The sequence below is a fragment of the Hippichthys cyanospilos genome, chromosome 21 (genome assembly GCF_059441005.1).
Source record: "Hippichthys cyanospilos isolate Australia breed blue-spotted pipefish chromosome 21, RoL_Hcya_1.0, whole genome shotgun sequence".
NCBI classification, from domain to species: Eukaryota; Metazoa; Chordata; class Actinopteri; order Syngnathiformes; family Syngnathidae; genus Hippichthys; species Hippichthys cyanospilos.
Genome location: NC_142389.1, coordinates 3,398,343 through 3,422,636, shown reverse-complemented (window position 1 = coordinate 3,422,636; position 24,294 = coordinate 3,398,343). Strand labels below are relative to the sequence as shown.

Here is a 24,294-nt window from a genome sequence, read left to right as displayed (position 1 = left end):
GTGAAATAAGTCATATCATGTCATTTACTAATTTGATATAGCGTGCATCCGTTCTGGAGCATAGAACGTTGGAAAAATGCACTTTTGTCAAGCGCTGCCTCTTTGTTGTAAACGAGGCTGTGTGGATAGTTTTTCTGGCGGACTTTGACACATTATGAAAAGGAAAAGACGGCTTGACTTTTCTCCTTCAGCACTTAGACGTGCGCATGGATGTCGGCACGTGGGTGGAGAAACAGCGAAGGGCAACCTTGCACGCTTTGATCTTACAGCAGTCGTCACTTGGGTAAAGAATATCCCAAGTAAGATGATCAGCAAATCATTTCCAAAGACCTCCATTTCAAACATATTGGACGGGTTGCAAGATGACAACCGGGAGGAAGCAGCGAAGAGCAACGAGGATGTCAGTGTTGTACATTTTCATCAATTATCTTCTTATAATATAGTCAAAAACAACTCTCGTATTTCATTTCAAATGGTCTTTAAATTGTCCATGTGTGAATATCTATCAGTATTACGTCTGTATGTCTGACTGGTGACTTTGGTCCAGGGTGTTGCCCAAAGTGAGCTGGGAAAGGCTCCAGCTGACCCGTGAAACTGAACAGAACATTTGTTGGAAGATGGATGAATAACTGGAAAAAGACCTAATAAGCAAATGTCGGTCCTTATTTCCCAAAGATTAGAAACACTAACGAATCTCATCTCAACTAATTTCATCATATTTCACATTTCCTCAATTGCACTCAATAACATTCCCATCACCTTTGTTAAAGACGTTGCAAGATGATTGGGTTACTCTGCTGTAAATTTTCAGATATGTCCGATTGTAGTCATGCATTATTTGATTTAGTTGGTGTATTTTTCAAATTGATGAAAAACTATAATGAAAGTGAGTCCGTCATTCACCGTGGACTTTTGCTTTCTCGTGCTTGTGCTGCACTTCCTCACCCTTTGGCACTCATCATCTTCATTTTCCAGACCCATCACCTCGCCTCATGACATCATTTGTCATACTGTGTGAACAGAACATTGACAAAGTCAGACTGTTTCTTTTCTGTAGAGTAGATGTCAGGTAGATGCCGCCTGGTGTTAATTGGAACAAAGTCTTTGCTGCTTTTTGCAGCTGGCACACTTCTTGTTCACCCCACCCATTGGAACTAATGATCGAGCAGGCGATGTAAGACTTTGGAATCTGAATGTTTTCGCCTTTCGGAGCCGAGTGGCATGGGCGCGTGTTCCTCTGGTTACACCCACTGGGCTGGTATTTAAGCCGGAGTCCCCCACCATCCTTTTCATCAGACAGCTAAGGAGCACAAATAAGAGCCAGCCTCGGGAACCCATACAACATACAAAAGAGAAGAATCATGTTTGCGGAAGCTTCCACGATGTTCTCGCTTCTTCTGCTCGTGGTCTCACGGGTAAGTTTTCACTCAGACTTTCAGCATCATTTGTTGTCAACTTTACCGGTAATCTTCTGGTTTTCGTCATTCTGATAACGTGTAATGACACTATATGGCATAGAATGTGAAAGTCGGTGCAAGTTAATGATAGTACGATTACCCGTTTGTACGTTCAGTATATAGTAGGAATAAGGTAAACATGCATGCGCCAATCAAAGTTTAGTGAGGTCTAATGTCGCCCTCTTGTGGACGTTTTATGAATTCATCAAACGAATTTTCCTGCGTATCACAGGTAGTTTGTTTCTTCTGTCATTCAAAATCCATGAGGAATTTCTGTAATTTCTATTTGACTTGCTAACGGTGCACATCTGACTAATTTAATGGGTTTCATGACAAAAACTGAATGAAAATATAGTTTCGTTTTACAAAGATGATCATTCTCAATGCGATGCATTGTTTCTAATACTGTACTGCGTTTGTGGCAAAATTTATTGTCATCCACGCAATGGGCAAATCTAGAAATATTTTTTAATTTTGATGAAGTGCACATCAATAATTCAATATCTGTAATTTTTGGTCTGATATTAACCAAAGTGTTTAATATGTCAAACAAATGTGTCAGTTTTGTTAGTTTTAGATATTTTCTCACTGCGTAGATCTGAAATCGGCAATGATCGTAGTAAAGACAACACTTTTTTCTATGTCATGTTCCAGACAGTGGCCCAGGAGTGCTCGCAGCCCTGCGCCTGCCCCGCAGACCCACCCCCTTGCCCGATAGGCACCAGTTTGGTGCTGGATGGCTGCGGTTGCTGCAAAGTGTGTGCCAGGCAGCTCGGGGAGCCCTGCAACCTGCTGGAGCCCTGCGACCACCACAAGGAGCTCTACTGTGATTACGGATTGCTGAGCGACACTGACATCGGCATCTGCATGGGTAACATAACAGCAAAACCTTTCCGGTTGAACAGTGGGATGATGCGTTGCTTGAGAGGGAGAGACCCTTTAAATATGAATTGCAGGAACCCAGAATTGTTCAATTGAAGAATTCTGCAGGATTTTTAAAGGGTCTTCTCTCGGTTATTTTGACACAAAGTCATTTGGACTGGCTATAATGAATTGCAGTATACAGTATTGTTAAATGTGTAGATGCATGTTTTGTTTTAGAGAGTTTTGCTATTCTTGACCTCGGATAATCGAAAAATTTGATTATCATATCATATATGGTTATCCTATATATACACACATACATATATATATGTTAGCGGTGTAAGAAGAACGATTTGAATCGGAAGCGTAGTAGTTTTTTTTCATTTGAAAGATAGAAGCGCAATGAATTGAATCATCCCACTTATAAATATATAGTGACATTTATCGAAATCTTTTTTAATGGTGAGAGAGATGCGAGAAAGAAATGCTACAGTACTGATATCTACAGTACTGAGAAGTTCTTTCACATTTTTTAGATTGACAAGACATTTTATTGCATCGTACTATCTAAAAAAAAAAGAGTAAAAATGAATAATGCCATATTCAGTTTATCCTTTTAACTAAACCAAATTGAATCAATATGGCGAAATGCACACAAACATGTAATTGAATGTAAATGTACACAGGGCAAGGATAAGAAAAAAATCACAAGTAAATGGAAACCAAATTAACATCATATCATCAGCAATATAACGTATGATGTCACGATTCAGTTCATTTAAATGCAAATAACTTTTCTGATTCAACTCGTTTTTCTCAACACTGCTTGCTTATATCTGTGCGTACATCAAAACGTGGTCAAACATTACAACCGCTTCTATCTTTCAGTGTTTTATCAGTGTCCGCATCTTTGCCCACAGCTCAAGAGGGTCAGCCATGCGACCTCGGAGGCGTCATCTACCACAGCGGAGAATCCTTTCAACCCAGCTGTAAACACCAATGCGTGTGTATGAACGGCGAGATCGGATGTGTGCCGACGTGCCCCAGCAACGTGAGGCTGCCGTCCCCCGACTGTCCGTACCCGCGCCGCATCCAAATCCCCGGAAAGTGCTGCGAGGAGTGGGTGTGCGACCAGACGCCTCAGGACCACCACTATCAGTCGGTGTTGGGCGGTCAGTACAAATCAAATTCCATTCATTATAGAACTAGAAATATCATTGCTCAATAGTGGTTCATCGTCCCTCACTTAGGATATTTAACCTAGAAGAAGAAAATATCAAATTTTGCACACGTATCCTTCCAGGAGCTTCTCAGATTCATCCGCTGCCCTCCGCACAACCCGTCCCAGGATTCAGAGAGGTTTCCCTTCAAGGCCTGGAACCAGAGAGTCCCAGAGATAACTGCATAGTCCAGACAACCGAGTGGGGCGAGTGCTCGTCCACCTGCGGCATGGGCGTCTCGTCCCGCATCACTAACGACAACCAGCGCTGTCAGCTGGAGAGACAGACTCGAGTCTGCATGATCCGACCATGTGACATCCAACAGGAGAAAGAAATAAAGGTTAGTCCACGTCTTAGTGCCGTATTTTCTGCACGATAAGGCGCACCTAAAAGCCTTATTTTTTTTAAAAAGCCGATGGTGCGCCTTATAATCGGGTGCGCCTTATATATGATGGATCATTATTGAGATTGGGATTCGTAGATGGGGAATAAGTAAGCTTTACCTGTTTCTTTTGTGTATTTACACTTGAACAAGGTTGCTCATATTGACATTGAGTTATTATGCTACTCAGAGTTTAGAGTTATTATTATTATTATTACTTTATTACTATATTGTAATTGAAAAAGTTTTAAAATATGTCATTATTGAGGGTGCGCCTTATAATCCGGTGCGCCTTATATATGGAAAAAGTGTTAAACTATGTCATTAATTGAGGGTGCGCCTTATAATCCGGTGTGCCTTATAAATGGACAAAGTTTTAAAATATGTCATCAATTGAGGGTGCACTTTATAATCCGGTGCGCCTTATATATGGAAAAAGTTTTAAAATATGTCATTAACTGAGGGTGCGCCTTATAGTGCGAAAAATACGGTATATTCCGGATGAGATTGATGAGATGATTCTCTCCCACAGCGGGGCAAGAAATGCGTGCGGACACCCAAAGTCCAGAAAGGAATGCGCTTCGAGTTGTCAGGCTGCACCAGCACCAGGTTATACAAACCCAAGTTCTGCGGCGTTTGCACCGACAACCGCTGCTGCACACCTCACACCACCGTCACGGCCGAGGTGGAGTTCCGCTGTCCGGAAGGAGACGTGTTCAGGAAAAAGATGATGTTCATCAAGACTTGCTCCTGCCACAATGACTGCCCAAGGGACAATGACATCTTCCTGGCGTCCAACACACGGAGGATGATGGGTGATTACGACCACAACATGTGATATCCACCAGGCTTTTTGCATCGACTGCATCCTGACCACTACAATTTATTCGAAAGACGGCATTAAGGAAAAGGATATTTGCGGGAGTATTTTTTAGTTGAGAAGACGCCACATCTTGCTATGAGATGTTATTTATAACATTGTTCAAAGACACCCAACTGGAAAATTTCCATGTAATTTGACTGAAAATTTGGAGATTGGAAGACAAAGTCAATCAATTTTCATTCCGTTAATCCCATTTTTTGTCAACGCCTTGATAACAGCGCTAACCGCATGCCCGTGAAAATCATTTGGGTTTGAGGTGAATTGTATCGATTGGATTTCCTAATCGTATTGCCATTCCCATCCACCAGGGTTTATAGTTAATGAAAAATTTTCGAAAATTGCTATAAAACCGCTTCAATTCCTCCGCGACGACGTGAATGTGAGTTTGAATCCGTAGCTGGTTGCAAAAGGCTCCAACTTCCCGTTACCACGAACAAGATAAGATAAAAAAAAATGGATGCATAGATTTATACTGCATACCGCTTTAATCGCCAGCCAGGTTCAAATGTATTTCTGACATCTACGATTTAACGAAATGAAAAAAAACTTGCTTCCGTTTTATAATGTCAACCCCCAAACACGGCCATTTTCTAGTCTATATCAAAAAGTTGGTGGTTTGTATGGGTGTAAAAATCCAGTAATTGTAAGTGACAAAAAACCACAAGAATGTGGAGATGCTGATTGACTGAGGGTGTCTACATATGACAGGTTAACCCTCTACGTGTAGTAAAACGATCATAACAAAAACTTAGATTCAGACATTGTTGGGATTCTACAGCATTGAGTATTTCATCAAACATATCTTTGTATTTTGCATCCTAACGGGTTGAAAAACGCACTTCTAAGCAATTGCTGATACAACTTGATTATTTCCAGTTTATTTAAGAAAAATACATGGGACAAATTTGGCAGCAAATACGTAATGAGTGTGAATACTTTGAGACTGTGTACAGTTTTGTACTATAATTTATGTTTAACGCTGACTGTATTGTTTTAGTTTTTCCACTGTAACCACCTGACTAAGATACTAATGAGTTCTTGTCTGTTGCACTTTTGTCTCTTTTTCAATAAACAAAGTATATTTTTATAGATATGCTGAATGTTTGTCTCGTTCTTATGGGTTACCGCGGAAAGTGAACGTGATCTCGGTGCTCATTCTCTTCATTTTTTTTCTAATTCCAAACAGCAGCTGCAGTGGGATTCCATTGTTGTGTTAGCAATTGGAGACAGTGGAGGTAAGCTTTTTCAAATTCCAATCGCATTGTGGAAAAACCCTGAAAAAAATACCTTGAGAACTTGAAATGTAGCCGCTTACAGTGATTACAATGGTTACGTTACAGAACCACCCAGGGAAATTCCCTGATGTAGATCGCAAAAAACAAAACAAAAGTAGCTAGGCCTGTATTGAGCTTGTGGACAAGCTCACAACTCTCCGCTATAAGTGTGCCTGCAAATGCAGAAGCAACGATCAAAACATTGTCAGTCATGCATTCTATCTGATTGGTTGCTTTTTCTCATGCGCGGTGGTTACTAATCAAATTACAGGGACAAAATGATGCTTTGAGGTCATTTTACTTGTGCCAGGTTATATTATACAAGTTAACAACTTCACTACTTTTTACAGCATTTATAAAGGTTAAAGGTCATCAAAATGCTCGAAAAACGATGCCAATTGTTATTTTATTACATGGCAAAAATAAATCATTTTCTCTGGGATCGTTCGGGCCACTTATGGCACCCCTCCCACTATTTGAGAAGTCTGTATCATACTCAAATATACTTAAAGCACATTTCAAACATTTTAAAGAAGTCTTATTTCAATACTAATTTCGTTTTGGTAATGCTGACAGTCTGGCAAGTAACACTATTGTAAATCCTGGCAAATATTGGCGTTTTTCAGAGATGGAAAAACGGTGGCAGGGTTTTCACTTTCTGGTCCTGAAATTTCCATCTTTGCAGTTTTCCCTCACCAATACATGCTAACTAAAAGTGCTACCTACTTGGGAGAAACTATGAATTTAGTAAAAGAGAAAAAAAAAGATAGTCTTGCCTGATAAGGTTGAGGTTGTGTTGAGCATCCATCCATGCAGCTTGAAAACACAAAAAAATATGAAGAAAAAAATGAATGTCACTTTTAGTTGTCATGTAACTAATTTAGCATTTACAGTGAAGTATTTGTTTTCCCACCACTGCTTTACTATATTGCTATCCCAGAAACAACCAGCATTCTCTCGAAGCGTCAAGAAGGATTTGCTGCATAGAAGCCACTGTCGCTGTGACATAGGGCGGATGTTGCTGCTGTCTGCTGGCTTTGCTGCAGTGCGATCATCTCACCTGCCCTGCCTGTTCCATCCAGACTGACACGGAGCCGATGCAGATTATTCTTTCGATAGCTGCACAAACACACCATGGACCGCGTGCTCCAACGTGGACGATGCCCGACATTCTGCAAAAACGATTGCAGCAGATTAACTTTTAAAACAGTACGCATTTTGAAAGTGTTTCCGGTGTTCATGCTAGCTTGACGCAGCGGGGACTAAACCGCGGCGACCACGCCCACGCGTAATTACGCTGCGTTCTTCTGGAGTTTTGGCTTTCATATTGCAAGAAATGTAACCTGCTGAACGGATGAGAAATAAATGTTTCACTCCGGGAGAAGAAGAATAGCCCAGGTAAAACTATCTAATATTATAGACTTTATTATGTTAGTTTTGTCTGACAGCTATTATTATTATTATTATTATTATTATTATTATTATGCGTGGAAAATTACGTGCTAAACCTTTTTAGAAGCCTATTATAAGTGCACTACACTTATAGGCCAACTATAACACTTGTACATCTCAACATTTGGCTAATAACTGTTTAATTTTGATATTACAAACACATCAGTCTTCACCATATGATATTCCAGGTAGCTTGAACCAACAAAAGAAAAACAAAACAGCTGTTTATTATGTTGTGCATTCCCAAAACACTGCAAACATTCTGAAATCTGCATTAAGCACAATTCTCTCGGGGTGTCCGTGAGATGGGATTGCTGCATATTGTGTGTGCTGCTGCGCCGTGCTTTTCTAAAGTCGTATTTTGTGATAGCTGCCTCCCATACAGTCTTACCCACATAACTTCCCGGTCTGTTTAACTCCACAATACCATAATGCATCACTCCCAAGCTCTGCAAAGAATCTGTGCTTTGAGGCAATGCAGGCATCATAAAACAAAACAAAAAAAACAAAATCAAAAACTCTTTCTGCATGGAATTACAAGTCACTTTGCATACAAAGTCATCTTAACATATTCCACACATTTGCTTCAGCCATTTGCTTGTGTCTGTTATTAAATCTCTCTTTAATTGTCATGTGCAATTAAAACCTTGAAAAACAAATGTAGCCACTTGCTGTTGACTGAAAATGACATCAAATGCACTCGTGTTTTAGGTAACCACCAATCATGGATCAGCTTGCAAACATCACATGCCCAAACCCAGAAAACAGGTGAGCCCTAATTGGTGGTTACCCGAGCCTTGAACACATCACAACAGCAAGTGGCAAGATGCGTTTTTCAATGTTTCAATTGAAAACTAATTCAGTTCTCAAATTTGCTGAAAATGACCAACAAAGCGTACCTTTAAATTTCCCTGATTTATTTGCTAGTGAACATTAAAATTGGTTCCTGGAACACAGTGCACATCTTCTAAAATGTAACACTCCTCTCCAAGATGTGACCCTGCAAGGACAGCATTGACACTGTCACTCTGTGGGCAGAACTTGAGGGCCGAATCAGCACTTGCAGCATTGTCAAGAGTATTTTGGACATGGGGAGGACAGCCCCGACCAAATCTACAAAATATCATGCAGAATGTCTTGACACACAGAATGCGTTGCCACACATGGACTAATCATACGCACAAGGACAAATAAAAAGAGAAAGGCTGCTTTTTGTACTCGTGGATTGTCCTCTTCTCATGCATGAGTGAGAAAAAAAAAGTCTTTTTTCCATTGTGTATAGTTGTGCACAACAACCTGACACCAATGAAAATAAGCTTCCAATAACATGTGATGACCTTTACCTTTCTTTTCTGCTCCACTTTATGCAACTCTGACTGCTGATGATATCCAAATTACTACCTCTGCTGAAACGGTGAGTAAAAGCATCCTAACCCTTACAGTTTTGAGGTTACAGTGTCTATAGCGAATCTTGGACACATTATTCAATATTGTGCAAAAAAACATGTTTATAATTGCTTTCACGTTATGCTGGATTGATTCTGAGTATCACAAGCTGCCATTGCCAACTTTTATGTCACTTTGTAAAAATTAATGGAGTTTCTCGAGAAATTTCTGCATGGATTTTCTTGCCGTTTTTGAACTGCAGCCAGGAGTTTCAGATTGAAATAACATACATAATGCAAATCTCATTGTTTGAGTGCAGGCACTTACTGATGCAGCCTAATGATTTCTCATATTAAATTGAAGAAGTATGCTCATTGTGCCAAGCTAATTTAAGGTACATTTGCTTGGTGATGTCTCAAAAACACTTTTGATACACCAGGAATGTGATAAATTGGGTGCTCTTGTAGTATTTGAGCAAATGTCCTATTTTGTACTTTAGTTTTTTTCCACCTAGCTCACATACGTCAGGTTAGGTTTGCTAACGAGTGTTGCAATGCAGTTCAAATTTTCACTTTGTCATGCCGCACCAAAAGTGTCCAGCAGGGGGCAGCAGAGAACAATTCGCGTTTAATAACAGAACAGGTGGTTTAATTTAGACGGGATTATCATCAAATGACATCATGTTGAACCAATATCAACCTACAGAGTAGATTATTACTTTAAGGCAGTTCAAACAACCGTTAGAGTTGCAATGTAAAAAAAAAAAAAGCATGGAAAGAAATTGTGGGCTTGATGAATGCATTATGCTGGTTCAAGTGATTTTGTGGGTGAATGTGTGCTCACGTTAATGTCAAATGGCCGTACATTTTAAAGGATTAAACGTGGCAAATGTAAAAACGTGTATGCCATACTCCTGTATAATTGATAATGATGTGGACGATTAAAATGTTCTAGATTTACAATGGACACCACTGGTTTGAGAAGAGTTCATTATTTAATAGCCAAAATGCCAAGGCCAATTTTTTTTGTGCCACTCCAGTCCTGCTTGCGTCTATTGTTACGCTTTTGGTAGGCTAATTGAGTGGAAGCAGCTCCACTCAACTCAAGGCCACAGATGTCTGTGGAAAAAGGGAGTGGATGAAGTTCTTGAACAAATATTGGATTAAATGAATAAAGCTACATTTTCTTATGCTTCTGTCCAGAATTTTTTTATTTCAGCTACTGCACAGACTTGCAAGCAAGGGAACGCTTACTCACGTTTTGGGGCATTAGATAATTGACAAAGAATTTCATGTCGTAAAATGTATTTGACAGAAAGCATTCAATAACAGATGATTAACTGATTAATCAATCCTGCAGATTCTCTATTTTTCTTGTGGAAAATATTGAGAGTAACCATGTATTTAATGGCATAAAATAGGATAAAATTCATGCTAACACAAATACAGTAGTCATAAAGTAGAGTTAGTCAAAGTACAGTATTATAAAATTCAATAAAATACAGAGTATGTCCAAACATACATAATGCATGAAGTTGTGCAATATTAAATAGCAGAAAATATTTTTTGCTAACTAAATCCTAGCCAAATCAGACTGCCTTACACAACATAATCCCAAATGTTTTTATCACCATTATGGGCTATGTGGCCCAAAATTAATCACTCCTTAGAGCTGATCAGAGTTTTGTTCAAATAATATGCTAAGATTGTAACTTTTGAGTTCTTGTTGCTTTAAAAAAAATATATATATATATTCGAAATCATACTACTGCACTATGTATGTTAGCAATAATAACGCATACATTATGTATGCTTCTGTTTCCCTTCAAATATGAAGCATTCTCTGGTTTTGAGTGATGGTTTGGGTGTTCACGTGGAAGGGTGGCATCCTCCCTCGGGAGCTTTGGCGCTCGCCGCTGTCACTTCACCTCAACAGACAGTCTGGCTCAGCACCTGCTCCTCACACTGGGAGGAGGGGAAGCTGCCATGATAGTGAATGGGGGTGGGGGATGCGAGGGCAAATGCTGGCCTTTTGTGCTGCCATAGGGGGAGGAGTGTATAAATGTATAAGGAAAGCGAAGTGTACAGTCTGCCGACGCAAAGAGCGTCGTTCCAGAAAATAGTACTCCCCAGACAAAAGCGTTCAAACTGGCTTAGATATGCCAATTACAGGCAGGCTGCTGCATGCATAGGCCGCTTGGCTGTGAACTGGTCCAACACTAGTCTTTAGTTTGGAGGCGATACCCAGCTCAGGCTTTCAGGATTTTACTCACTCACACATTATTTAATATTAGCTTCCGAGGTTTTTTTGAAGTTAAAATTTTGGGTTGTTGTAAACAAGCTAGTAGAAACTATGAGAAAGACTAAAAGAAGATGTAAATTTATTTTGTTTGATTGCGTTATACGGTAATTCACGTTACTAAACTTATGTCTGCAGATTAAACAATACAGTTAACATTTTGAGTCGTTTCGTGAATATACAGGGGGTCCTCGAGCCGTTCTTAAGATGCGGTATAAACCTAATTTCAGTGTAAGTTGGAACACCATACAAATAATAACTAAAAAAATTAATAAATAATAGATTACTCTATATGTACTGTAAATTATTGCACTATAGTTCTGCCCCCTTTTGTCAGATAAACTTTGTTCTTGCGCTAACGGCTATCTTTTACGTACTTTCCACAGTGAAATATGTGCATATAAATGACGTTTGGCACATTTCGGATTTAATTTCTTAATAAATATGAGTTTTGCGGTTCCAATCTCTCTAACCGGGAAGTAAAATGGCTCATTTGCTCTTACCTGCGGCGCCATCTAGCAGTTCGAGCGGCGGGGCCACGCAACATGCATCCATTCATCATCCTGACCGCTCATCCTCACAAGGCTCGCGGCTGATTAAGACTAATAATAACGGAGCCAAAAACAGCCATTTTCCTGACGTTAACGCACATTCCTTCGAATCAGTCCCTGTGGGAACCCAGTATCAATAACGATAGTTCCGCCCGTTGGTGAATTATTTACTTCTGACGTTGATTGTTCGGCTGTGTGCTCCCAAACACAAATTTTGGCCACCTCAGCATTTCTACAGTAAAACACTGTAGATTATAAATAAAATGTTGCTGTTTACTTGGCCGACCCGGTGCAAAATCTCTCCTCCTCAGCTCTGGAATCAAAACAAAACTAAAAGACTTGGATAGGGTCGGCATGTATTTTCTCTTGCGCGGGTGGTGCGGGGAGTTGCGAGTTGCTCCTGTCTCGCTGTTGTTGTCATAAGCAAACTTCAAGCCATTTTTATCTGCACAGGTGGGGCCGGTGTGAGAGTGCAGAATAAGCCAGGAATGCTTAGAAATACATCAATGAAGGATCTTGATCTGAATCCAAGCGACGTTCCGTTTTTTGATTTCTGCGCTTGTCATAGATTGTCCATAACGACCGCCATGTTGGCACCCGGACACCTGATGATCGACTTTGCGGCCGTGTCACATGTTTGGGGCACTTGAGTGAAGAGAGGGGTGGAGCTGTCAACGGAACAAATATTTATTTTCTAGGGGACTGTGTTTGCTTTTAAAACACTTTTAGCCTACGTGTGAATATTACTTTTTTATTTACAGGAAAATATCAGCATGAATCCTATTTAACGCGCTCTCACCAGGCAACCAGCGCTGCCATATTACGTTATATAACCGATGCAGTCGGAACACAATCGCGGCTATGATCCTCTCAGCTTCACAGTCTGTTAAATAATAAATAGATCGACTCCCCGGAATCAAATTAGGAAGCGGCCTCGTCCTTATGAATGCATTTAAATGATTTGAGCACCCACGCTGTCCCTCTTCCCTTGTGCAGTTCCAATCACGCGGAGTGAAAATGGATGCATCGATTTTTATATGACTCGGGATCATCAGTATCCTTGGTTACTGATGGTAAAGCTCTGCGAAGAACAGTAACACAAAGGATGGGGATTGGTGCAAGCATCTCCCTAGCTTGCTCCCATTGGCTGGATCCACAAATATACTTGCTTCATTACATAGCAGTCTCCCAGCTACCCTCCTCTAGAAAAAATATATGATTTTACCCCGAGTTGGTCTTACAGGCGTGATGATCCAATTGCACAACAGGTTGATGGCGGGACTTGGCAAATAAATGGAAGATATTTAAATAACGAACGTGTGTGAATAGCAAACTATTCAGTAAACGAGATGAAAGCCGCCCATTTTTCTTCGTGTTGCTTTTTGACTTTTAAAGTTTGCTGGTTGTAATCAGTTTGTTCCTATTTATTAATCTCATAATAGGTCTTTGAATATTATTCATCAAATTCAACGAACTAAAATCATTAAGAACCGCAAAGTGTCACACACTATGCTTGTTGTCCTCAGCTAATTATGCACCAGGTATTATAATGAAAGTAATGTTCGTCCATGCATTACGTTTCTGGACCATTCAGATACGCGTTGTAATGTTGCCATTTAAAAAAAAAAAGTGCACTTGGAAATAATCATTACCTATATGGTTGTATCGTTGAATAACACAGCAAGTTGACAACAATGTTTAGGCTGCTCTGGTTCCTGTAAGACAAGGATCAGGGCAAAGACTATGAATTCTGGTACCCATCCACATTGCAAGCTGCTTGATCAACGCTTAAGAATCACTACTTGGCTAATTCTACAAATAAACGGAATCAATCCCTTGTAAGGCTTTTACACATTTACGTTATTATTTATTCCTGGATGATCAGAACTGAGCGGGTGAGTAATTTTCAACATCTCTGCGAGCGAATTTGTTGACATATTTCCTCACATTCACAGCGCCATTTGCAGACAGGTGCACCCACCGCCCCTTTATTGTTTTCGCTCTAGAACTTACTGTTTTGTTTATTTGCAAACAGTCTGGCATCGTTGAATGTCTTTATTCACGTACGTTTTTCTCCTTTATTTATTTTTCTGTATTTTGCTCATTTAGAGTGAGCGCGGCTATTCGTCGATGCCAGTGCGCACATGAGCAGATGTGATTCAATGGTGGGTCGTCTTAAAATCGTCTTTTTTTTTATGCCATCCGAGTCTAAAATTAGAAAGCTACAGAGCTGTGTTGTCTTAAAGCGTTTATGATCCCTAATAACAAAAACGGCTATGGAGATGGAGAGGGATACTGTTTTTTTTTTTTTTTTAATCACAATTCTTACCCATGTGTAGTTTTTATTTTGGTGCTTTTCGTCTGTGTGCCTTTAATACTCATCCACTGGATTCCATTTTCGCAGCATCATTTGAGCGGCACGGAAACGTACTCATCATCCTTAAAATATCGGACAAAGTTTACTTTGTTTCAACGTTTAAAATCGCAGTTCTTACAAATGATGTCCGAAAGTTCAAGAGTTTTTGTTACTTGATGACTTTCAAATGTGTTTAAGCAGATGCATTTTTAGAAAACCAACAGTCCGTATGTCACGGAATAAGCTAGCCATAACATTAAATACAAATCTTAGCATTGTGTATTTAGATATTGAGTCTCCAAAGCCAGAAATAAATCAGTATTTTGTGGGATGAATAACGAATGATGATCCAGGATGTGTCATCAGTGGATTATGTTGTCGCCAGTGAACTGACTGTACAATGACACGTTCACTGACATTGTCACGGTTCTCCATGGAAACGACCAGAAATGAATAATGTGACAGCAAAGGAAAAAGCTTCTCACCTGCCCCCTAGTGGCTGGTGTCACTGTATGAATTGCATACATATCCTGAGGCATAGTGCAAATGTCCTTTGGGTGTTGGCTGTCAGCACATGTGGAAAAGTGTTGCGGGGCTTTTATGGATGGGACTTCAGGGGCTGACGGATGAAAGCTGACATTGAGAGGCAGGATATTAGAGATTGCGAAGTAACAGTCTCTTTTTGTAACACATGACCCCTGTTATGGATGTCATGTAATCCGCTCATTCCTTGTAATCCACAAGGAGTCCGGATTTGAAAATATTACGCCTCTTTAGGTGATCTTTCCATGTACTTCGGATTTTAGTGAAAGTATTTGAAGTTTTCTTAGTGTGGGCTGACTTTGAAAGGGTCGGAACATCGTCAAATATGAATATAGTTTTGCTATCCGATGCTCATTTGATCTCGATCGGATTCGTTCAAGGTTGGAATCATTCGCAAACGATGCCAGCCAAACGTTCACCTGTTCTGTTTTCATCGGCAACGTCTGGCCAACATTTACGACCTTGGACGAACCCCGACGAGCTCAAAATAGCCGCTTACCTAAGGGCTATGATATGATATGTTGACTAGTAAAATCATTTTCCATGTAACAAGCTAGTTGTGCCAGCCAAATTATTTTGTAGTTTTTTTAAGCTAAATTTAGTATGAGTCTATTTTTATCCCATTCCTCACGTTTATTTCATTGCCCACACAGACGGAAGTGCTTCATTTGATGTGACTGAGGTGACAAAGCAACGTGTGAAGACAGTTGTTGAACTTACAGTGTAATGCAGTAGTGTAATGCAAAAAAAGTCATTTGTGCGAGTAACGCAATGCATTATAACGCATTTTTTACCTGAAAATTGTGTTTTTTTCCCCCAAATTCGCCAAAAACACCGACAAGAGAAAAGTCCAGGGCAAAATTTTTACTTTGTTTTTAGTATCTACTTGATGAGTTCTTTAGGAGCAGACGGCAGGTTGAATATGGACAAAACGTCCACGAGATGGACTCGCTAACTTGCTAATTATAATGATGATCGGCGTCAAGGCGGTGAATTTTCTGCCTTTGATTACATGTGGGTCAAGATAGTTTGTGGATTTTCTCCACAGCTTGTGCCACCAGAGCATGTGTGTGTTTGTGTGGGTGGCTGGGGCGGTGGGGAGGACGGCTGCACTCCACATCAGCGCGCACTGTCCTTTAATCCCACACAGGGCCCGATTAATTTTAAAGCCGCTTTCTGTTTTTAAGCTCGCTTTCAGCGCTCTGACTCAAGCTAGCATGCAGGCATCAACACAGATATACTTATGTGTGGTTAATGCTTGCAAACACTTTTCTTCTAATTCTTGGAGTTGGACCTGAAGATTTTGATGGTTGAACTTTAGAACTACAATCGAATGAAGCTTTGAGTTTAATCACTCTTTACACCATATCGACACCAGCATTAAAACAAAAAAATCATATTTGCTGGTTAAGAATGCCAAGAACCTACCAAGCACCTCCAGCGTAACTACGCGGGCCCTTCAAATGCAGTCGGACATTTCCAACTCAGACAAAAATTAAGTCCATCTATTCATTAACTGTGAACAACTGCAAATATTTTTTTAAAATTGTTTTTACACTCTATTAAAGCAGACATTCAGGTATCTAAATGGTCCATCAACTCACTTATGTTTACTATGTCCTTGTACACTCGAAAAAGGATTGGTAAAAATAAAAATAATAAATAAATAAATAAATAAACCAGCAGATGATAAAGCAGATTTTGGTTAAATTAACCAATAGATTTGGTCGAATTTTGACCAAACCGGGTAGTTATGAGAGAAAAAAATTTATTGACTAGCCAAACAAGAAATTCAATTTGTTACAGGGTACACTTAACTGTTTCCAACTGTTTGCAACATTACTTATATATGTAGTCAAATCCATATGGCACAATTGCCAACTGTTGTTTGTTTTCAAAAACAGACATCTAGGGTTTGTAAACCTGTAGACTTGAGTTTACAACTACAATGCTAATGAATGAGTATATTTGTAGTATACTTTTAAAAACTTAATTTATCCAATTTAGTATGAAAAAGTAATAATACATTTGTGTACTTTCTGGTAGACTATAAGTGCATATCGTTCAATGTTCATTTTATATACTTACAACATTACAAGTAAACTAAAGCGTTGCTAAGTTTTTCCTAACTTTTGAATCCAGCTATATTTAGCACATATCGCAACCCACGTTGGAAAATAGATTTGGTGATTCCACAGATGAAAATCTGCAGCGCTGCCCCTGACTAAAAAGTGCACGCATTCAGCTTCAGCTGCCACATGCTGCTCGGTTCCAACACATGCTGAGTGAACACTCGCCCATGAGAACACGTTGTTTCCAAAGAAAAACACTGCTTAGTTAGCTAGCTTTCGAGGTACGCCAGGTGCTTTGGAACCCACACGCTCATTGTCTCTGCCCTGTCAGCAAAAGTGCGGCTGTGGCAGCAAAATCTCAGCGCTGCAGGCAACTAGAAGCTTCGCGCGTTTGGTCGTTTTAACCTTTCCGGCGGGGTCTGTCAAACTAATTTTCGCTCAGGGTCCACATGGAGGAAAATCTATTCTCAAGTGGGCTGGACTGGTAAAATAATGATATAGAATTTGTGTCACATATGTGTACTTTTGCGACGTGTTGGTCCCAATTCGCAGCGGCCAATAATGTTAAACTATCCATGCAGCCATCTATTTCCTATAGCCGGTTATCCTCGGAAGGGTCGCAGGCAAGCTGGTGCCTATCCCAGCTGACTAGTGGGCAATCAAAGACAACAGAAGCCCTCCACACTATTTTTTGTGTTCAATTTTTTTTATTTGGCGACACATTCCTTTTTGACCACATTGTTGTCGCTACAGTAATATACTGATATACGTGTATACGTGGCGGTGTGTAAATTTGAGAACACAGCTGTCGTATGGTGACTCTGGCCTGAAGCCAAGTCAACTGCTGTTAATCTGAAAAGAGATGGGGCGCAGAACGAATGATCATGACAACGACCTTCTGTTTTATAACCTTCGTCACAATCGGAGGGGTTTTTGAAGGTCGGTGCCCCTTCATTAGGACCAAATGAAAATTGCCATCTTTCAACAACTAGCAGATTGTCAACAGTGCATACTGTATGTTTGCCCATGTGTTAGCGTGCTATTCAGGCTAGTATGCTAGCCAATACTGAAATCCCAAAAGAGACCATACTACAGAAGAAAAAAAAAATGTGCGGATGGTTTTATTAATCATATTTGACACACTTTATTAATGCAAGGCCAGTGTCTGTGAGGGGTGACGCTACTTTGTGGTTTTTGACATTTTACGGGGGGTTTTCAGTCCCCATTGACCGCGAAAACGAGGGATTACTGCATTTTATTTGTCACTTTTTGATGCGCTGTTCCTTCCATATTAAACCAATCCAACGTCAACATATTGAAAAAATTCCCGCCTTAAAAAAAATTCCCCATTTAAAAAAAAAATCACGTTTTCCCCGAAAAATTGTTTTCACCTGAAAATCCACCATTTATTGAATTTGTTATCCTGACTCGATGATAGTAAATATGATTGTTTCTCCGTTTCCCCTTTGTTCGTCTTCATCCTGTCACAGCGGTCACCATGACTACAGACGAAGCAGAGAGTCACCAGAAGAAGCCAAGGCAGCAGGAGGAGGCCGGCCAGGACGCGAAGCCCTCCTCTCCGGAAGAGGAACACCTCCGTCCTCGCAACCGTAACTCCGCCGGTCGCGGGCTCTCCCGCCTCTTCTCTTCCCTCCTGAAGAGACGATCGCAGTGTGAGAGCGAGGGAGGGGAGAAGGAAGAAGAAGAAGCAAAAGCTCCTATTGCTGACCCTGAACCTGAGCTGAAGATCGAGGGAGAGGTGGCCCACGACCAGCACTCAATCAGCAGCGCCGAGGCCCAGGTCAGGACACGCGTACCCATCAGTTTGTATCTCTATCTTACTTTTTATTACTCCCAACATTGCTATTTTTTTTAACATTTTAGCATGTTGATAGCTAGTGTGGCAGCGTTAGCTTAACGTTCTGTGAACCCTCTCACCCGCTCTGCCACCGCTCGGTGCACAATAAAGTAATAACCGTTTAAACCGCAGCCTTTGTGATTACGCAATCACGCTTCACTACATGGCGATTGCATTGCGAATGCAATTAATTGCTCGGTCCTAATCATGGTGATGGACTATTTACTGTAATAATTGTAGGTAGGGCTGGGCAATTCATTAAATTGATTTTGACTTCTCATCACAAAAACATTGTAATAAAACACACCCCCAAATGGCGCTAGTTTGCCATTTTGTATGATGTGAAAGCACCCTTGAATATGCTTCTGCAGTCAGCATGTGATGTGTATTTTTTTTTCGCCTTGAACATGTTTTAAGATGTCCAATAACACAAAAAGTCTTTTTTTTTTTTTTTTTTTAGTAACATCACCAGTGCTAATGCTAAAGTCAATGTAAAGTACCATTGACACGCTAATGGATTTAGCAGTGGCTTCTGGGAGTGATACAGTCTGAAAAAGCAAATATTCACACACAAATACTCGAGCAAAACATACAGACCAGTATTATGACGACACTAAAATCCATAAATTACCTCTTAATATATGAAAAACGGGATGTATTAAGGAAGAATAATTGCATGTTTTGCATGTACGTGTACGGCATCACATGGCCTCAAAAAGGTCAATGCGCACACATCAAGAAGATTTTGTATTGGTATTTATGGTTTTAATTGTTATCATTATAGTATTTTTTTATTTTACTTCAGTAATAATGATTTTGTGGTTGCTATTTCAAGTTTCATTTCAAGTTATGTTGTCAAATATTCACTAAATTTATGCTGTTGTGCCAACTTGCATTTTCGCATTACATGGCATGTAATACGACATCCCAGATTTTAGGTTCTCAGAAAGTTCACATTTTTGAATATATAAGTAGCTACCTATGAATCACATAATTTAAATTCATATTCACAGTTTAATTGTGCAGCTAATCAGATTTTATTTCAGCAATCCAGTTTTGGTGGTTGAAAATAAACAAAAAAAATGTATTAAATCATGAATATATTATCAAAACTATTATGATTTTTCCTTAATTTCACACCTGTAGCTGCAGGCTTCATTTGTTTTAATCAACTCTTCTTCCTCAGGCTGCCCAGGTAGAAAAGAAAGAAGAAGAGGACAAGGAAGAGGAGGGTGGAAAAGACAAAGACCCCAACAAGGAGAAAGCGGAGGTGGCTACACTGGAGAAAGAGGGAGATAACAAGAAGGAAGAGGAGGAGAAGGGGAAGGAGGAAGAAAAGGAAGGAGGTTCTGAAGGTAGCAGCAACGAAGACAAAGAAGAGAAGGCCACGGAGGAGCAGTCCAAAACCCCCAAAGTTTCACGTCGCCCCAAAACCATGCAGATTAAAGTCACCCTGCTGGATGACACTCTCTATGAGTGTGAACTGGATGTAAGAAACAATAACATTATTTTTTTTGTAATCAGCTGAAAGAAAGGGGAACTGGAGTTTAAAGTGAATAATTTTTCTCATCATAAATAATCTTTATAACCCTACTATTGGAATTCTAGGAAACTGAAGTACTGTATTTCTCCAAGTATGTGTCCCGTTTTTTTTTTTTTGCTAATTTTCAACCCCCATATTAGGGGAGTCGACTTATAATCGCTTAACTGAAAAAAAACAAACATTTTTTACACTTATCTGTCTTTGAATAACATTAATTTGAATGCAAAATAATATGTCATTTACAAGGTTTAAAATGATTATATACACCTCTAATTCGATAAAGTATGCATTTAGAGCGTTGGCGCAGAACCTTGTAAAAATGCTCTTTCATCAAGCGCCGACTTTTGCCTCTGTCTTGTCAACAACAAGGCTGCGTGGGGCATTTTTGGCAGATTTTGACGCATTATGAAAAGGAAAAGACGGCTTGACTTGTCTCCTTCAGCCCTCGGTTGTGTGCTTGAAGCCGGCATGGATGTTGGCAGGTGGGGGGATAGGCACCAGCAAGCCAGCAACCCCATTGAGCATAAGCGGCTATCGAAAACGAATGGATAATAAATCATAAATCTAACAAACGAGTTCTTGAAAGCCCAGAATCCAAGGCTCCTTCTTGATGTGCGCTATTTTTAGAAGGAAACATCTCTCATCTGCCGAGCACCTGCTTCATCCTGACTAAAAGCTGTTTAGCGGTCCTTCGGGCAAGGACACTATTCCCCTGAGCTCTTTGCGCTGTTCTCACCATCCGCTCAGCCATGCTCAACACTGTAATGAAATCATTGCCCCCTATAAGTCTCTGCCAGTTACATTATCCGCTGAACGCTAAATGAAATAGTGCCTTGTTCTTTTTGCACTCGTATCAGAAACATGCCAAAGGCCAGGAGCTGTTCACAAAAGTATGCGACCATCTCAATCTGCTGGAGAGAGACTATTATGGGCTGGTCATCTGGGAGACACCCAATGTGAAGGTGAGCCGGTGTCAAACTGTCAGTCATTTGGAGCCGCTCCAGCAATTGCCTCCTCAACCTTCCATGATGAGCAGCTCAGTATATGCAAATGCCGATGTGTAGGGTTAGGGACCCCGATAAGGGAGATGCTGATGTGCGCTATTTTTTCAGACTTGGATGGACCTGGCCAAGGAGATCCGCAGACAGGTGCAAGGTACATTCAATATGAGCCGCCCTTTATTATCGTTTTCCCTGTGGATGTTGATGGCTACCACAATGCAATTTCTCATCTCTTTTCAAGGGGCCAGTTATGATTTCACATTCAATGTGAAATTCTACCCTCCGGATCCAGCCCAGTTGTCTGAAGACATAACAAGGTATCGCACCTGTCAAATTTTGGCCTATTTTTGGACGTCTTTTATTTGTCTCAGTGGGTAATTATAGCATCTATCCTGACACTACTTGAGAGCCTGGTCCACTCCTCTTTTGAAACAATTTTTCCAATGAAAGTGAGGGGAATCATAAAAACTGTTTAGGCACTTTTTTGTTATTATTTGTTGAAACATTTAGCGCTCTAGTTGAATTACTGTTTAGCATGTGTCAAAACGGTCCTCTTTAAAAATATAAGACAAATCTCTCCCCATAAATCTTGTCTGAGAATTAGTACTGTTGTCAAACTGACTGGCCAGTCAATTCGTCAATCGGCTCAATGCGCGGGCACTCCTACAAGACACGTGATTGGCTCCCAGCGCGACGGGCTAGTGGCTGCGGGTTTGATCCCCAACTGCTTGGTCAGCTACTTGCTAGACTCTAGTTAGTTAGATTATTTCCAATAATCAGAATGGATAACAAGCAAAAAAAAAAAAAATGATCAAGAATATGATAAAGTGTCACCGAAACAACGTCATGTAGCAAATGTGGAGTCATATAAATATAGTATGTTATTTGTACTTTTCATCATTGCTGATTTTATTTTCCGAGTTCAAGTCCCGCATTATGTATTGGCAACTGAAATTATCATTTTCAAGGTATTACCTGTGTCTCCAACTGCGCAAAGACATCATGAAAGGCCGTCTGCCCTGCTCTTTTGTCACCCTGGCCTTGCTTGGCTCCTACGCTCTGCAGTCAGAGCTGGGCGAGTATGACCCCGAAGTGCACGGCACGGAATATGCTAAGGAGATGAAGATGGTTAATGGGCAGACCAAGGAGCTTGAGGACAAGATGATGGAACTGCATCGCACTTACAGGTCAGAACACTGGCTAAATCATTCAGCGCTTGAAGTCATGACATATTCATCATTCGTGGTCTATCGTACAATAGAACAAAGTGGTACCTTAACTTCTTCTGGTCTAGATGGATTACGTGTTCATCGTGCGTGTGCAAAGATCTGATCCTGCATTCTGATTAGTTGACTTTGTTGTGGTTTTGCAGGTCAATGAGTCCGGCTCAGGCTGACATGATGTTCCTGGAGAACGCAAAGAAGCTGTCCATGTATGGGGTTGACCTCCATCCGGCCAAGGTAAAGCTAGTAGTTACATGCTTGATCATTATTTAATACTGTGATAGTGGCAAACGTTTTCTCCACGTTCTATGACAATACTGTATGTTAAAGTCGAAGGTCCAGATCAAAAAATGGTATGCAGAGGAGGAAAAACACATAAGACATCCCATCACGCTATAAATCTCTCAGTGTGGGTCCAACAGAGGAAGACATGTGACTTGTCAGATTTTATAACAGAATTCAGGTCAATCTCTAAAACCAGGGATTTAATTCCGATATGGTGCCTTTTGGAAGCGTATGCTGCCCTCTTGTGGATTTTAGTAAACATTACAAGAAAATCTGCCGAGTCCACTAAGTGAAGTCAGCAGTTTTCTATTGAAAATCATCCACATACAATAGTTTAGAAAAACCTGTCAAACGTATGAGATTGTATACAGTACTGTACATTCGTCGTAATAAAAATATTACAATGATTTTGCCATAGGCAATGTCGCTCAGTAACGCACATTTTAGGCTGTTTATTACATAGTAGAACAGAACCGTATTTTACGCATACTTATGGTGTGTCAGGATCTCGATGGTGTTGACATCATGCTGGGAGTTTGCTCCAATGGTCTGATGGTTTATAAAGACAAACTGAGAATCAACCGTTTTCCCTGGCCCAAAGTCCTGAAGGTCTCATACCAGCGCAGCAGCTTCTTCATCAAAATACGTCCATCAGAGGTATGCGATACAAAAACATTTACCAACTTCTGCAAACCATTTCAAATATCTTCCGGTTGTGCTCAGTTATCTTATCTTCTCCTCTATCAGGTAGAACATTATGAGAGTGCCATAGGCTTCAAACTACCGAATTACAAAGCAGCCAAAAAACTGTGGAAAGTGTGTGTGGAACATCACACATTCTTCAGGTATTGTTTTCAGATCTTTAGGCATCCTCCTCACATAAATATGTTCAAAATTGAAGTTCGAATGATTAGATAAACAAACTGTGTTTGTGCGCAGGCTGACATCCACTGAGATGGTCGCTACCCCCAGGAAATTTCTGGCTCTGGGCTCCAAATTTCGATACAGCGGTCGAACTCAGGCTCAGACCAAACAGGCCAGTTCTCTCATTGACAGGCCGGCTCCTCACTTCCAGCGCACTTCCAGTAAGAGGAACTCCCGCAGCATGGATGGAGGTAGCGTATTCTTTATTGGCTTTCAAGTCACTTGACGTAATCCTTTACTCGCTGACAAATTATTCCAATGGTATGAACTCTTGCTTTTTTTTTTTTAAATGTTAGAATGTTATTATATATATTATCTTTTTCTCTGTTATTCAAGCCATGGCCTCCACTCCAGACAACAAATCGAGCCGCCCAGTCAGCGCGCCCATCATGTCGCCGCTGTCTCCCGGGGAGAACACGCCGTCGCCCTTGTTGCACAATCTTCACCTTGCTAACCGCAGCAGCAGCTCCACACCCAAGTTACACCGCTCCGCAGACAGGAAAGCAGAGATTAAGGGCCATAGTGGCAAAACTGAGTCCCCCAAAACCCAGAGCTCCAGACCAGAGTCCACTCCAGAAATTAAGGTTATTTTTTTATTTTTAATTGATTTTTAATTATAATTTTTTATTATAATTAATTGTGTACAGGGAGGGGCCACAGTTTACAGGTGCACACGTTAAGTGAAGAATTTAAAGGACATCTATTAGGGATGGGACGAGACC

At 40.5% G+C, this 24,294-nt stretch overlaps 2 protein-coding genes and 2 long non-coding RNA genes across 15 annotated transcripts in view; 2 read left to right on the top strand and 2 right to left on the bottom strand.

Annotated features, from left to right (window-relative positions):
* Window positions 1-1,192: 1,192 nt before the first annotated feature.
* ccn2b (cellular communication network factor 2b) lies at window positions 1,193-5,897 on the top strand. Its single transcript, XM_088404201.1, has 5 exons — window positions 1,193-1,415; window positions 2,112-2,328; window positions 3,242-3,493; window positions 3,625-3,881; window positions 4,456-5,897. The coding sequence occupies exons 1-5, from the start codon at window positions 1,362-1,364 to the stop codon at window positions 4,759-4,761; spliced, it is 1,086 nt and encodes a 361-aa protein (XP_088260327.1). The 5' UTR covers window positions 1,193-1,361; the 3' UTR covers window positions 4,762-5,897.
* LOC148406188 (uncharacterized) lies at window positions 1,197-14,741 on the bottom strand. 6 transcript variants are annotated; one of them, XR_015863910.1, is made up of 5 exons: window positions 14,609-14,741; window positions 13,420-13,482; window positions 7,141-7,252; window positions 6,857-6,896; window positions 1,197-4,710 (listed from the first exon to the last, which is right to left on the bottom strand). It is a non-coding gene; the product is annotated as an uncharacterized LOC148406188 (long non-coding RNA). The 6 variants fall into 6 exon arrangements; XR_015863913.1 differs by lacking the exons at window positions 7,141-7,252; window positions 13,420-13,482; window positions 14,609-14,741 and having other exon boundaries at window positions 1,197-3,695; window positions 3,764-3,835; window positions 4,544-4,710; window positions 6,857-7,121; XR_015863911.1 differs by lacking the exons at window positions 7,141-7,252; window positions 13,420-13,482; window positions 14,609-14,741 and having other exon boundaries at window positions 1,197-3,695; window positions 3,764-4,710; window positions 6,857-7,126.
* The window catches only part of epb41a (erythrocyte membrane protein band 4.1a), a 27,394-nt gene continuing 16,615 nt past the window's right edge, over window positions 13,516-24,294 (top strand). For all 6 annotated transcript variants that reach the window (XM_088404200.1, XM_088404199.1, XM_088404198.1 and 3 more), the window contains exons 1-12: window positions 13,516-13,662; window positions 18,229-18,539; window positions 19,783-20,085; window positions 20,997-21,101; window positions 21,252-21,294; window positions 21,382-21,457; window positions 22,109-22,327; window positions 22,513-22,600; window positions 23,153-23,305; window positions 23,396-23,493; window positions 23,588-23,763; window positions 23,909-24,156. In XM_088404200.1, coding sequence (XP_088260326.1) covers window positions 18,237-18,539; window positions 19,783-20,085; window positions 20,997-21,101; window positions 21,252-21,294; window positions 21,382-21,457; window positions 22,109-22,327; window positions 22,513-22,600; window positions 23,153-23,305; window positions 23,396-23,493; window positions 23,588-23,763; window positions 23,909-24,156 — 1,812 coding nt within the window. In that variant the 5' untranslated portion in view covers window positions 13,516-13,662; window positions 18,229-18,236. The remainder of the gene's footprint in view (window positions 13,663-18,228; window positions 18,540-19,782; window positions 20,086-20,996; window positions 21,102-21,251; window positions 21,295-21,381; window positions 21,458-22,108; window positions 22,328-22,512; window positions 22,601-23,152; window positions 23,306-23,395; window positions 23,494-23,587; window positions 23,764-23,908; window positions 24,157-24,294) is intronic.
* Window positions 17,481-22,746, bottom strand: LOC148406187 (uncharacterized). Of its 2 annotated transcripts, none has more exons than XR_015863915.1 (3): window positions 22,415-22,746; window positions 22,116-22,251; window positions 17,481-18,392 (listed from the first exon to the last, which is right to left on the bottom strand). It is a non-coding gene; the product is annotated as an uncharacterized LOC148406187 (long non-coding RNA). The 2 variants fall into 2 exon arrangements; XR_015863914.1 differs by having other exon boundaries at window positions 22,326-22,435.